Genomic DNA, 15,516 nt, shown 5'->3' on the forward strand with positions numbered 1-15,516 from the left:
GTTGGGGAGGACCGGATTAGAAAGCTTCTGGAGGGGCTGGACGTGTTCAAGTCAGCGGGTCCAGATGCTCTCCACCTCAGGGTGTTAAGGGAGCTAGCTGGGGTTATTGCAGGGCCCTTGGCATGGCTTTATGAGTACTCGTGGTGCTCGGGCCAGGTGCCAGATGATTGGAAGATAGCTAACGTGGTCCCCATCTTCAAAAAAGGGAAGAGAGAGGACCCGGGCAACTATAGGCCCGTCAGTCTTACCTCAATCCTAGGGAAACTCTTTGAGAAGATCCTCAAGGAGCACATCTGTGATGGGCTGGCTTCAGGGATGATGCTCAAGGGCAACCAGCATGGTTTCATTAGGGGCAGGTCATGTCAGACCAACCTGATTGTCTTTTATGATCAGGTCACAAAAGCATTGGATGCAGGTGTCGCCGTGGACATGGTATTTCTGGACTTCAGCAAGGCCTTGGACACCGTCTCCCACCCCATCCTCATTAAAAAACTAGGTGACTGTGGCATTGATGCCTACACAGTCAGATGGATTGCAGATTGGCTGAAGGGTTGTACTCAGAGGGTGGTGGTGGACGGGTCATATTCCACCTGGGGCAAAGTAGGCAGTGGAGTCCCTTAGGGCTCAGTCCTTGAGCCTGCACTGTTCAATTTCTTCATTAGAGATTTGGATGACAGGGTGAAAGCAACCAGTCTAAATTCACTGATGATACCAAAATTTGGGGTGAGGTGAGCACGCTAGTAGGGAGGGAAAGATTGCAGCAAGATCTGGATAGGTTACAGGAGTGGGCTGACATAAACAGGATGCGTTTCAATACTGACAAGTGCAGGGTGCTGCACTTGGGCAGTAGTAACCAGCAGCACACTTACAGAATGGGAAACTCCCTTCTTGAGAGCATGGAGGCAGAAAGGGATCTTGGAGTCATTACTGACTCCAGGATGAACATGGGCCGACAATGCGAGGTCACAGTTGGCAGGGCTAACCAGACCTTGTTGTGCATCCACAGGTGCATGTCAAGTAGAGCCAAGGAGGTGATCCTCCCCCTCTATGTGACGCTGGTCAGGCCACAGCTGGAGTACTGCATCCAGTTCTGTGTGCCCCACTTTAGGAGGGATGTGGACAACATTGAAAGAGTCCAGAGGAGGGCCACCTGCATGATCCGGGGACAAAAGGGCAGACCCTACACTGAAAGACTGCGGGACTGAACCTGTTCAGCCTTCACAAGAGAAGGCTGAGGGGGGACCTGGTGACTGTCTATGAACTCACTAGGGGGAACCAGAAGGGTTTGTGGGAGACACTGGTTCCCCTAGCGCCCCCTGGGATAACAAGGAATAATGGACACAAGCTATTGGAGAGTAGGTTTAGATTAGACATCCGCAAGAACTACTTCACAGTTAGGGCGGCTAGGAGTTGGAACCAACTTCCAAGGGAAGTGGTGCTGGCTCCTACCCTGGGGGTCTTTAAGAAGAGGCTTGATGCCTACCTGGCTGGACTCATTTGAGTCCAGTTTTTTCTCCCGCCCAGGTGGGGGGTCGGACTTGAAGATCTACAAGGTCCCTTCCGACCCTACTTCTATGATTCTATGATAAGTTGACAGACCAAACACAAGAAATAATTAGATTTAGCTTCTTGGAGGCCTTTTTGTGGCTATGAGAATGCAGGGCACAGCTGGTATAAATTTTTTGTCAATTCATTTTCTGAAAAGAAAAATCTATACTATGTGGAATCTGAGGCTATACTCCAAAATCCTGTTCTGGCAAGCTATATTTTTACTTTGTTTATTAAACATTAAATATTTGAAGAAATGAATTCTTACCACATATTTGTTTCAAAATTACCCTCAGAAGTACAGGTACACATATGGAGAAAGATTTGCTAGAAGGCAGCTATGCTTCTTACTGAATACCATATTAAAAAAAGATATCACATTCAAGTTGTACTAATTTAGTGTATGTAATTGCCAACAGGCCCACCATAACTAATAAAGAACTCAGTTCTAAAACAGAACTTTGTGCAAGTGAACCCAGACTACTGGAGGAGGTAAGCATGCAACAGTGGCGAAGAACAAGTTAGGGATTATTTACAAAAGCTGGATGTGTACAAGTCCATGTGGCCAGATGGGATGCATCCAAGGCTGAGGAAGGAGTTGGCTGATGTGATTGCAGAGCCACTGGTCATCATCTCTGAAAACTCGTGGAAATCAGTAGAGATCCCAGATGACTGGAAAAGGGCAAATACAGTGTCCATCTTTAAGAAAGAGAAGAAGGAGTATCCAGGGAATTACAGATTGGTCAGCCTCAACTCAGTTCCTGGAAAAATCGTGGAGCAGATCCTCAAGGAATCTATTTCTAAGCACTTGGAGTAGAAGATGATTGAGAACAGTCAGCATGGATCATAAAAAAGCATGTCATGCCTGACCAACCTAATTACCTTCTATGACAAGAGGACTTGCTCTTTGGATGCGGGGAGACCAGTCAGTGTGATATACCTTGACTTCAGCAAGGCTTTTGACCAGATCTCCCAAAACATTCTCACAAAAAAGCAAAGGAAGTACGGATTAGATGAATGAATGGTAATGTAGATAGAAAACTGCCTGGATCAGCAGGCTCAGAAAGTAGCAGTCAATGACTCAGTGTCCAGTTGGCAGCTGGTATCAAGTGGAGTGACCCAGGCGTCAATCTGGGGACTGGTTTTGTTCAATATCTTCATCAACGATGTGGAAGATCAGAAGGAGTACACCTGCAGCAAGTCTGCAGATGACACCAAGCTGGGGGGAGTAGTAGATATGCTGGAGGGCTGGGCTATGATTCAGAGACCTCAACAAATTGGAGGATTGGACCAAAAATAAATTTAATTTAATTAAATTAATAGGGGGACTTAATAGCAGCTTCCAACTAGCTGAAGAGTGGTTCCAAAGAGGACAGAGCTAAACTGTTTTCACTGGTAGCAGATGACAGAACAAGGAACTATCATCTCAAGTTGCAGCACGAGAAGTTTAGGTTAGATGTTAGGAAAAAATTCTCTCACTTGGAGGGTAGTAAAACACCAGGACAGGTTACCCAGACAGGTTGCATAATTTCCATCCTTGGAGGTTTGTAAGACCTGACTAGACAAACCTTGGCTACGATGATCTATTTGGGGATAGTGCTGCTTTGAGCAGGGGGTTGGAATAGATGACCTCCTGAGGTCTCTTCCAACCCTAATTTTCCATGATTCAAGCCCCAGCAACGTTCAGTTAGACTCTTTCTGGCAAAGATTTTATTTTCTTTATTTAAAAATTAAAGCTTTGCATATTATATCTTAGAAGGATGTTAGCAGGCTGCCTTTTATTGTAGTTGTGCAAACTTTAGGTTTGCAATTTTGTTATACGTGTCTGATTAAATTAGTAAAATGGGGATAGGAAATATGCCATTCCAAGAAAACTGTTGGTAAACGTAGAATATCTAAATTACATAAATGATATGGGAACGACTGGGGAAACCAGCTTTTTTTTGTAATTAAAAACTAATTTAAAAATTAAATAGACAAGATTCTGAATTAATTCTTTGGTTTTGCTGAGTAAGAAGGTACAATGTTTACACAATAATTATGCAGCTATAGCTACACTTTTATAATAAACCAACTCTTCAACAAAGGAAAATATGCAACTGTATGGAAAAATTGGGATTTGCAAAGTACTGGAGAACAAGTAATTATATAACTGATACAATGTACAGGACAGATTTTAGAAAGAAAAATCTTTTTCCTTGTGAAAATATACATTTGTTCTAAAAACTGTTTTAATGAATATAATGTTTTTAAGTTGGGTAAGTTAAAATTGCTTGACACATATTACAGCAAAATCAAAATTATCTGGAAATTAAAATACTGTGTACTATTTTTTTACTCTATGGGTGAAACTCTGGTTCCACCAAATTTAATAGTAAGTCCTTCATTTACTTCTTGGACCAAGACCTCCACTACATGAGGCATACAAAGAACAAAGCATGGCCCCTGCTGAAAAGAGTTTATACTTCAAGTACTTCCATTAAATGAACCAGCTGAAATTTTTCATCATATTATTCTGAAATGTTTTGGAAAACGATTATAAAATAACTTTAGAATTTTCCTAACTATAAGTTGTGTAATGTATTATATATAGAAAGCTAAACTGTTGCCTAAAGAGAAGTAACTTGCTTTGATATAAAATTCCATAAAACAGAACGAAGATACTTCAGAAGACAGAAAAGATATGCAAATAAAAATAGCAAAACAGTAATAGATTCATTTTATTTAGCAATATGACTTGGGTTTACTTACAATTGACATAAGTGTTAATATATAATGCTGTAAGTTCTGTCCATGGTGGTGAACCATTTTGGTATCAGCTGTAACCATCACTTCTACATATCTTGGATAGGAAAGAAAACGCTTTTTCCGGGAATGTGGATTGCTTCTACCATGCTCTATAGAAAGGTTTTTAAAGGTGTATTCTAAAACTGGGGCCTTTTGTAAAACATTTAAATCTTCATTTAAACTCTTGTAGTTTGGAAATGGTAAAGTGCTTTTCTCCATCTGTCTATCTGTAAGGTAAAAATAGTTAACACAGAATGAAATTAAAATTAAGCACAACTAAATCTAGAGAGAAGAAAAAACTGCACAAAATAGACAAAGTTGGAGAGCTACAATACTTACAATCTGCCTGCAAACGAATCAATGTAAGATTTTTTTTAAAACTATTAAATATGAACTAACAGGAACATCACATTAGATATTTGTAGTATATTATTATGTAGTTATCCCATATGTGGTGTCATATAAGAAATCATATTTTAAAATACACAGCAATATTATATATTTAGCAGAATACGAGTAATTTTGTCATTCAAACTGATCATGTGGTAGAATATGAATAGTACAACCTGTGTGAACCTTAGCATAAGTCACTGGAAATAAATTCATTGTAATAACCACATTCATTACCTCGGCTCACAATAAACAAGCAGAAACAACACAAAAAGGTCTATGTAAGAAACAAAAGAAATATGCCATAGAATCACAGAATAGTAGGGTTGGAAGGGACCGCAGGAAGTCATCCAGTAGTCCAACCCCCTGCTCAAAGCAGGGCCATTCCTAACTAGATCATCCCAGCCAAGGCTCTATGTAGCTGGGTCTTAAAAACCTCCAGGGTAACCTCTCTGGGTAACCTGTCCCAGCGCTTTACTACCCTCTTAGTAAGGAAGCTTTTCTTAATACATAAACTAAATTTCCCTTGCTGCAGCAAACAAACCTGTCACACTTAGCAACAGGAGAGGGAAAAAATCCTTCCTGGTTCCTGTAGCAACCAGCAATGTCCAGAAGTATGGGATATACCTAACAATCCTCACTCTGTTCTGCAGCCTAGGAACTGTAAACACAACCCCATGTGTCTTGCATCCTGACTGGAGAGCCAGGGCTCCCTATACTAACATTCTTTTGCCTCCATAATTTTATCTTGGCTCTTTTAATCTTCTTTCATAAGCAAGCTGGTTGTCGAGTTCTGCCTCATCTTCCTATTACTGAGCATGGTCCTCTCCAGTTTCCACCTAGCTGAAAACATCAAAAGCCAACCTCCAAGGCTAGGGACAGAACTTACACATAAACCAGCATAAGTAATCAGAGTCCTGCTACTGTAATTCTGGACCAAAAATCCTAGAGACCTTGGGGGCAGCAGGAAGAGGAAGCAAACACAGCCAGAGAACCGGGCTCTAGCACCCCTGGCTTCTGGCCTGAGCCACTGCAGACATGTAGCTGCATTTCCTGAATCAAAGGTCTGTTCACTTCTGTTTCAAATTAATCTGTGCAGCTTAGACCAACTTTCAAAGACTGAATTGATTCAGCCTTGGGCTTTTTGACTGTCTGTACCTAGCCCAAAAGCCTGCCCAGCACCAAACCAGCTCTAACCTCAAATCTTCTAACAATAGCTCCACTGTCTATCCTGTAATGAACATTCCTTGAAAAAAACAAATGTCTTGTAACACAGCCTCATGGTCACTAATGCCAGGCTCAGGTGAGCAAAGTAGATAAGAGATTTCTGAAGCAAATATAGTCCACCCAGAACATTCTGCTACCATTTTAAACTAGAACTCTGGGAGCTCAAGTGCTTTGGTATCAGAGTGTGGTTCCCAAAACAGTCTTCCAATACCAATGGTGGAGGACAAAAGAACTAAATAGTTCTATTACAAAGTATACAATAGGGTTGCCTGCAATGGTAGGGAATTGGGGGTTCAGTTGCCCAGGGCTGCTCTGTCCCATCTTCGCAGCTTGCAGGCTGACCCCTGGGGCCCCCTGTCAGCCAGGGCTGCTCTGTCCCATCTTCGCATGCTGCACATGAAAAAACTCAACAGCTTATTACTCCAGAGTTAATTGCTCTTGGGCACATGTTCAAACAGCACATCATATTTCTAAAATAACCTTAAACTAAAATACATATTCAGGTATAGTCTGTATTATTCAAGAAGTCAGACTTGATGATTATAATAAACCCTTTGTAGCCTTAAACTCTATGAATAATCAGAGTTCTCACCTTCTACTTACTGCTTCTAAGTTTAAAATGTAGTTGTTTGTGGGATTAATGTCATAAGCACAAGCTACCAAAAATCAAAGCAAGGTACAATTTATTGCAATTGATCTCTTCAAATATTTAATCACATATTCTTTAAGAAATGGAAAGGAGAAGGTATGGCTTTCTTTTGACTCTTTTCCTCCTGAAGAAAATCAGGTACTTGTCAATTTACAACTTTTGATAAAACATTTCTGAAATAAATATACATTCAGAATGTGAAAAGGTTCATTTCAGGCCTCATCAGCAATGCAGAGTTAAATAGGATGTTCCTAAAATGTCAAATCAGGCCAAACAAACTGCTTTCTCCGGCATCCTATTGTGAAGCTGCACAGTTTTGTGGTTTCTTTGAAGCTATATAACAAAGTTCTCATGCTTATATTAAAATCACAAGAAGGCACTGAGTATGTGAATAGTTTTAAAACACTGCCTTAGATACCATGAACAATATTTCTAAAATGGCACAAGTATAATAGCAAAAGTTATGAAGTACATTGCTCAGACAGGGTCTTGAAATACACTGATATGGAAGTATGTCTAAACACATGGTATCTCACTGTTTGCAGTGATAGCTTATGAACACCTACACTCCCAAATAAAGCCTTTCTAGTCCTTCCCCTTTGTCTCAGTTTGTACATTTATAATAGCTGCGAGTGTCTTTTTTCCCTGATCACATCATTTTGCATTATTCAATAAACTATGCAAATACATTAATATATAGGAACAAAAATGCTATAAAATGACACTATACCCCATGTTTAAAGCACTCTGCTAACCACATTTGTCCTTATGCTATTTGTTGTGGGGTTTTATTCCTTTTCGAATCATTACTAAGGACCTACCAAAATATCAATTTCACATTTTTGTGAAAAATACAAAATCAGGTGTTTTCCGCAAGAAGTGGCAGGTTCTGCTGTAGCCATGTATAAGTCTGTGTAGCATGAACTATGGGTAACAAACAAGTTAAACCAAATATATGCTATTCAAAACATAACCAAATTGCAGGGAAAGTGTGGATGTCAGGCTTGGCCATTTTCTTGGAACCTAAGTCAAAGCTGTTGAAACATGACTAAACAGCAAGCCAAGGGCCTGTATCCTAGATGCTCTGTATTACAATTGCATCCTAAAACATTAATAACTAAGGTGACCAAATGTATTAATGGATATTTTACTATAATAAATGTATTTTTGCTAACATGTTCACATAATTATAGACACAAAGGCAGCCTTGAGGATGGAAAGAGCAAAGCGGCTTTGTCAGGCTACAGGGTACATTTAGTAAGTAACTGACCAACGGCCAAAAAGCAAGCCATAAAGAAGATAATAAATCTGTTCTTCTGCTATCTCAAAAATATAAATTTCAAATGATTAACATGATATTGATTAAAGGTTACCAGATGAATGACAGACTGGAGTAAGAACCTTAGCTAAATTAGTCCCTTGAGCCCTTTCCCAGGGCCATTAAAATATGGTTCCATCCAGGTCCACAAGTTCCAGTGAAACAAAGAAATTTAAATCAAACCAATCAGAGATCAATTATTAGCATGCCATATCAATCATCCATAAATACTGAGCCTGGGGCAAGCAACAGATTGGACTTTTCCCCGAAGCTCAACAGAAAAAAACAACTCAGCACGAGTCTCCAGGAAAGCAGATGCCTAGCCAGCAGACCTGTTCTTCCCAAATCTAAGACTGTGTAAACATTGACTTTATTAGTACCAGTAAGTCTTTGCTATAGCATATCCTAATAAAGATTTGAGTTGCAACTGGAACAATCTCATTGATTAATTAATTTCACTCCTAACCCTGAGTCCAATCAAAAAGCAACAGCATGCTTTTGGAAGGCTTGCTGGAAGAATTAAAACCAAACAAAAAAAAACTTCACCTGCAAGCAAAGAAAAGGGCAGGAAGCCCTGCAATCTTGGAGCATGGGAAGAGGGGGAAGGGGGGAACAGGGCTGTTTGCAGCATGAGTTTGGGAGACTGCAACTCGCTGCACCAGGGTCCATGGAGCCCCAGCCCCGGCTCAAGGACCCTGCATGCACTCACCACGGGCCATGAGCTGGGTAAGGGCTCTCCAGACTCTGTTACAGCCACTTACAGCCTCCTTGCTGCTTGTCACATCCAGCCTGGGCCCTGACTCTGTGCAGGCCCCTACTGCCAGCCACAGAGCCCAGGACAGCTGTGGCAGGCAGACAGGAGGCTGCAAGCGGCTGCACTGTGATCCTCAAAGCCCTGACCTGGCTCATTGCCACTGACGGGTGCACACACACCTTGGGGCAGACCGTGAGGTAGGGGCTAGGGCTGTGCTGTACCCACCACTAGCAACAAGTTGGATTGAGGCTCCTTAGACCTCCTGGCTGTCTGCCATAGCCAGCCCAGGAACCCTGTGCAGACGACGTTTGTAGCTTCTCTGCTTGGGAGTGACCTGAACTGCAGCTTAATTGCCCTGGTTAAGCTGGGGGAAGCCATTAATCCACACTTAATAATGTATGAATTAATGGCTAGGCATAAATACTACTACAGAAAAACAACACTTTATAACTTACAATTTGTTAAGATGCTGAGACTCCCACAATAACAAAAAAGATAGAAATACACCAGAATGTAAAGTATAACTATACCTGAAACTTCACAAGGTTCATGGAATTTCTGATAAACATCTTTTTTAAATTCTTCGTGTCTGTATATAAGATGTGGTTTGTTATGTTCATCTTCATGTTCACCTCCGTCTGTTTTCATCAGAGGTTCTAAAAAATATTCACCATCGTGTGCTTTAAAGGTGCCCATCTGAAAAATTAAAGATAGGTGGTCAATGCACTTCACATGGAAGTCACTGGTGTACAAAAAATTACCACGCATAAGAAAATAATTATGAAGTGTTTAAAATTAAATTAAATTAAGTTGCACTGTCTGGTATATTTTGTTGCCATTGAAGTTCTGAGGTTTCATTGGAGAATATTATGTACTATATGCAAATCTGTATCTATATTTCTACTTTTAGATGCTTCCAATCCTGAAAATACTTTGTGTAGGAAGATCCTAAAGCACAGGCAGAATCCTAACAATCTCCATACTTAAGCTAAAGTCTGGAATTTTCCACTCATACATCAGTTCAGTTCAGAGTAACAAGGAAATCTCAACTCTGGGATTTGTACCTTGAGTTATGTTTTTGTCTTGAGCTGTTGTTCCTTCCTTCTGCAAGTAACATAACACTTTGGTTCTAAAATTTCAGTTTCACTCTATATAAAAGAGATATTGCTAACATAAAACGTAGTTTATTTCAACAAAAAATATTTAAAACTAGTTTCAGCAGCTACTCCTGTCTAAGTTCCTGTTGTTATTCTTTTGAAATAAATGTTGCTATTTCTTAAATATTTTTCTGTCCTTCTTCTGTTTGAAAGATACAAAAAGCCAAGGGAACCGAATGCGTGTGCAGGGGTAATCAGTAAAACTGGCCATCCACAAAGGAAGCAAACAAACAAGCAAAAAATTAGTTTCCCCTAGTGAATCCCCCCATAAGGTCATTCAATAGAGACATCCCAATAGAGCATCTTTCCCTCTTAATCTTTCTTATCATTTTAATTAATGGTTAGATATTTAATTTTTAACAGTGAATACAACATTAAGATATAAAGCAAAGATGTATAAAGCAAGCTGGCTTAGCATAAGGGGAGAACAGGATCAAGATACAGGGCCTACTGAGAGGGAAGAAAGGTTTAGAGGCAAACAGTACACAACATCAGCAACCCCTATACTCGTAGGAGCCCCAGGTTTGAGGCAAGGGAAGCAGCAGGCAGGAATGTGTCACACACAGCCACCAAAAGAAAGTAGCACATAAGAGCTAGGAAGCTATTGTTTACGACTAGGTCCCCAGAAAAAGCTCCCATCAGAGCTAGTATGACATGACCTGTAGAAGAGCAACTGGAATTTCAGCAAGACAGCCGAAAGCTCAGGCACAATAGAAAGCCCTCAGACAGAAGCAGCATGAAGTGGTATAACAGCAAAGACCCAGGGAAACAAGGCAGCAGTAACAGTACCTGAGTACACCTCCAGGTCACACCCTCTTCTAGGAGTGTACAGGAGTGTTTCAGACTGCTCACCCCTTTTTAGAAGTAAAACATGTTCACAACCCCCTTAATTTACTAACAAAATGTTAAAAAGTATAAGTGATCACCCCTTATAAATTTGTTAGTGTGCATGTTTTAAAAAGTAGACAGAGAATATCTATCCTTGAATGGTAAGGGTGTGGGTGGAGAAGGAGAACAAGATTTTCTTTGTTTTAGATTGTATTAAAATATTTATTTTCCCTTGATCGCCTGAATGCTTTCCGTAACCTGCATGGGCCTTGCAACCCCTAGCTGAGCAATACAGAGATAGAGGAATTGATAGCATCTGCTTAAAAAGTGTGAGCCTTTAGTGGCTGGCAGTGTTTTGTGTTTAGAAATATGCAAGATGAGCAGGCCAGAAACATGCTAGGTGTAGCCTTGAATGTAGTTAAGAAACAGACCACTTTGACTGGATTGTTCCTTCATATTATGCTTCCTGTGTAAAGAGCAAAATCATAACACTCATGCTCATGTAACTGTTCCCTGACCCCCAGATGTTTCCTCTCATACCTTTATATCTCACTCTGCAGATATAGCCTTTTCTCAGTATCAGACAGATCTAAATTCGTAGTAAGGCCTGGGCATAAAAGTGGCTCCAAGTCCTATAGGACCTTTACAACCTGAGATGTCCTATAAGTTCTACAGCCTGTCAGTCAGTCCTCTGCAGGTATGTCTACACCTGATAGCTTGGGATATTAACCAGGCACACAGCTTCACCCACTCCTAGTTGCATGCTCCAACAACAGTAATAACAGGTATTAATTCAATGTGCAGTAACCAGCACTACTGTGCAGTAGCACCTGCACATGCCTTCTTAGTGCTAATGCTCAGTAGACTAATTCTACTGTACATTACCATGGCTTTTGCCGTGACACACTAATGCACAGTTGAATTAGTCTACTGCGCATTGAGCATCTCGTGTAGATGCACCCAATCTCCAGCATGCTTGAAACTAGCTACTGGGAAGGACCCTGAAGCAACATCATTAATGTTTGTCCAGGTTTAGAGAGTGAATACAAGAGAATAGGCGAGACATGCTCAGGAATGTCCCAGGCAGGATACACTGATATCATGTAATATATATACCACCGGTTTAGTTCTGTGAGTCAAGCAACAAAAGAAAGAGACCAGTAGGTCCTCTTATTTAGGTTGGATAGAGTGAAGTTTTAGCTAAGATTTAGTGTGTTTTTTTAATGTGATTGATTAATAAAGCCATATCCTAAAGATAGGATAAATTTGACCTTGTCTGTGTAAACATTATTTATACATTCATTTATCCATTCTTTGCAGGTTCTTTTAAAATCTCTGTTTAAAAGGGATAAAAATCATGTTTTAGAAAAATAAATTTTAAATTTAAATAAAATCTTAATTTCTTCCCCTTTTATAATCTTAATTTGATAGTGAATATTTTATACTTGTTCCTTTAATAAATTTCACAATCAATAGCAGAATTTCAGAATTTTACCCATCTTTTGAAAAGGAAATTCCACACTTAAAATTTTTATCTATGCTGTAAAAGAAAATTAGGGCCCCAGAATACCCTATTGTAAGCACCCCACCAACAATGAATACAAAAATACAAAGCAAACAGTTTGTGCCCCACTTGTAATACATACATTATCTTCCAATATATAAAACTTCAACAAGTCTTTATTGTTGAAGCTGAGATGTATAGACCGGGCTATAACCCTCTATCAAGTTTTGCAATTCGAAGTCTTTAGGATCAGCATTCCTATTTATCTAGGTAACACATAAATTTCCACTTCTAGATGCCAATGAGCTCTGGAATTTAACTTAATACTGAAGCCTTTTTGTTTCAAGTGACAAAGAGGTTAATAATGATAAAATTACAGTTTTAGTCACTGATGCTACAATTACGTACATATTTATGAGATGTTTTTGTTTGCAGTATCATGACCCTGAATTTCAGTATTTGAAATTTGCTGGTAAATACAAAAATCGAAATAAGATATCCCATCAATTGCTACATTTAAAACATTTATTTAATTTACGATTTAGGGGAAGAAGATGAAAACCTGCTCATGGTCTTCCCTGCTAAGTGCAAAAACACAACAAATGTCATTACTCCGGCAGCAAAATTTCAATCTTCAAACTCAAAGCCAAAGAAGCATGAGCAAAGTACATTTATTTCAGTTACAATAATAGAAATGATCAAATCAGTTTTACAAAGTATCAATCTGCTTAACGTTTTTAAACATAAATCCTTTATTTAAGTGATTTAAATCAACAATTTAACCTGCCTGGATTTGAATCTTGTTTCCATGTGATTATCTGGAAACATAAATTTAGATATCAACTTTATACTAAAAAGTCACACAGCTTCTGCTCTAGATCTCTCTTCCTCTTCTTCCAAGAAAATCTCAACCTCTTTCTAATATATCCTTACAACTTCTACTTAACATGGTCCGAACTGAGTTTCCAATTCTATTTAACACAGAAAATGAAATTCCTTTGTCTAGTGGTTTATTATTTATATTTTTATTTTTATTGTTGACAGTGCTACTTCCATAATTTGTCTGCCTTGAGACAGATAGTAAATGTGATGGTTTCATGGTCACGGTCACCCAGGCTACCCTCTATATTTAAGTTGGTCAGCAGTTAATATCCCCTGCTTCCGCTATCTCATACCAGGACTACAAATCTACATTTGTATTCCACCTCCACCACCATCACCCTCCACCCCTCTTCAATCAGGAAAGTTGTCAACTTTTGATTTCTACTTTGTAAAATCTGAAGTTTAATTTAAGTTGACCTTAAAGCTCACCTTTATATCTTACCTTGAGCTACAATAGCTGTCTTTTATGAGTGCTGCAGAATCCTGGGCCTTGCTGCAGGATTTAGCAGCAAAGTCTGAGAGTTCTTGGATATTGATATGTATCTGCAGACCAGTGACAGGTTCTTGGTAAACTTACGTAATTCTTGTTCACTCTTCCCACATTTCCCATCCATTCTTCATTGCTGTCGGTTATTGTATTGTTTTACCTTTTTAGTTCTTGGTTTTGAAATCTTATTTTTATTCATTGTCTTTTTATTCGTTGTTGACTAAAATTTAGATTATAAATTCCACTTATAATATTTATTTTGTATGTTTGTAAAGTGTCCAGTATACTTTTTATTAACTTAATAAGTCACAAGAATAATACTCTGCCATTTTCTGTAATCTGCACTTAGAAGGACCTGATGATAAACAGCTGGTTGTTTGAACTTCCACTAGGAGTAAAAGCGGAAGACAGCTTAGATCCTAATCCACAACATAAAGGCTAGGGACAGATGTTACACAAACCAGTTTAAGTGATCAGAAGCTGGTTTAAACCTATAACAGAACAGAAGATCAGTTCACATAAACCAGTTTCATAATGACTGAAACTGGTTTGAGGTAAATCTGGCTGAATGTAGTATCAGACGTAACTGATTTGGCTCAAACCAGTTTATGAAACTTCTTTCCCAGACACCTTCCTGGTTTCAGTTGAATCGTAGTCCCCCAGCATCCCAGCATGTTTTCCAGCCCTAGGCTGGGCTGTGCTGTCTGCTCCAGCAGAGAAGGGTTGAGGGGTATGGGAGGCAGGAACTGGCCCCCTCCCCCAGCAAACCCTGGCTAGGGTCTGGGGCCAGGGAGGGGGTTTAAAGCCCTCTTTCACAAGTACAGAGCTGCCCTGCCCTGCTAAACTTACTGAAAGTTAATGTTGGCTGCGACTGTGGACTACAAATCCCAGAGGCACCTGAAAGCAGGAAGAGGAAGTGATGAATAATCCTCCAGAGTCCTGCTGCTGTGCTTCTGGATTGCAAATCCCAGAGACGTTGAGGGCAGCAGGAAGTGGAAGCCAACATACAACCCATGTTGGCTACGTGTCAGAGAGCCATGCTGTAATGCCTATTGGCCTGAGGCACTACAGGCACGTGGCTGCATTTCCTGAATCAAAGGTAAGTGTGTGTCCAGTTGTTTCTGTTTAATCTCTGCAGTTTAGACTAATCTGCAAAGACTGAATCGATTCAGCCTCAGGCTTTTTGACTGTCTGTACTCAGCCAAAGAGTTCCAGCTTTTCAGTTTTCTGAAATGGTAAGTTCAGATTTTACAGTTTAGGAAAACAAGGGGGAAAGAAAGAGCTAAGGATACAAACACAGAACATAAATTTACCCCAGATTTACACTAGTAAATTTAACCCATAATATGGAGGAACCAGCAGTAACCAGCTCTTTCAAGTTGGCTGACTGCAGTAGATACTATTATAGCACCTGATGGCAATAAGCTGGTTCCATCAAGCAAACAGCTATCCCTCAACAACTCTGACTGCAGAGGCAGGTACACAACTGGTACACAGGTGTGACTTACACTGAGGTATAGGTAGTCCTCACCTTCTGTGGGATAACTTTACTTTGGCTTGGAGTTACTTCAACTAGAGTAAGGTTGCAAATTATGCGTACACTCCAAGTGTGCTATAAAGTCAACATACAAAATATATTCACAAACCTCCCTGCCCCACCACCATTACCACATCTCATAGCCTCAATGTGTAATCAAAACATTGAACCTTGCATTGTACCATTGTATCATCATTGTACCACATTGCATCTACACCCTAAAGCTAAAACAAGTGGGCAAGAAAAGTAGTAGAGCTCATTCCCAAATTTATAAAATCCCTATATGGATTATGCTATGAATAGTCAGACTGCCGCTCTCCAAAAAAGCAGCAAATTGTTCCCATATCATGAAACTCTCTCAGTAAAATATCCTTGCATCCAGGAAAGATATTTCAAAGGGGAACAGGGCTATCAAAATATATGGCTGTCGGGCAAATGAATTCTACAC

The 15,516-nt window shown here is 39.8% G+C and overlaps 1 protein-coding gene across 3 annotated transcripts in view; it reads right to left on the reverse strand.

Annotated features, from left to right (window-relative positions):
• The window catches only part of ADAMTS20 (ADAM metallopeptidase with thrombospondin type 1 motif 20), a 178,580-nt gene that overhangs the window by 148,458 nt on the left and 14,606 nt on the right, over nt 1-15,516 (reverse strand). For all 3 annotated transcript variants that reach the window (XM_090042352.1, XM_090042353.1, XM_090042354.1), the window contains exons 3-4: nt 9,204-9,369; nt 4,300-4,562 (exon numbers count right to left, since the gene is read on the reverse strand). In XM_090042352.1, coding sequence (XP_089898478.1) covers nt 4,300-4,562; nt 9,204-9,369 — 429 coding nt within the window. The remainder of the gene's footprint in view (nt 1-4,299; nt 4,563-9,203; nt 9,370-15,516) is intronic.

This window comes from Crocodylus siamensis, chromosome 4, assembly GCF_052110815.1.
Source record: "Crocodylus siamensis isolate JL-2025a chromosome 4, ASM5211081v1, whole genome shotgun sequence".
Classification (NCBI taxonomy): domain Eukaryota; kingdom Metazoa; phylum Chordata; order Crocodylia; family Crocodylidae; genus Crocodylus; species Crocodylus siamensis.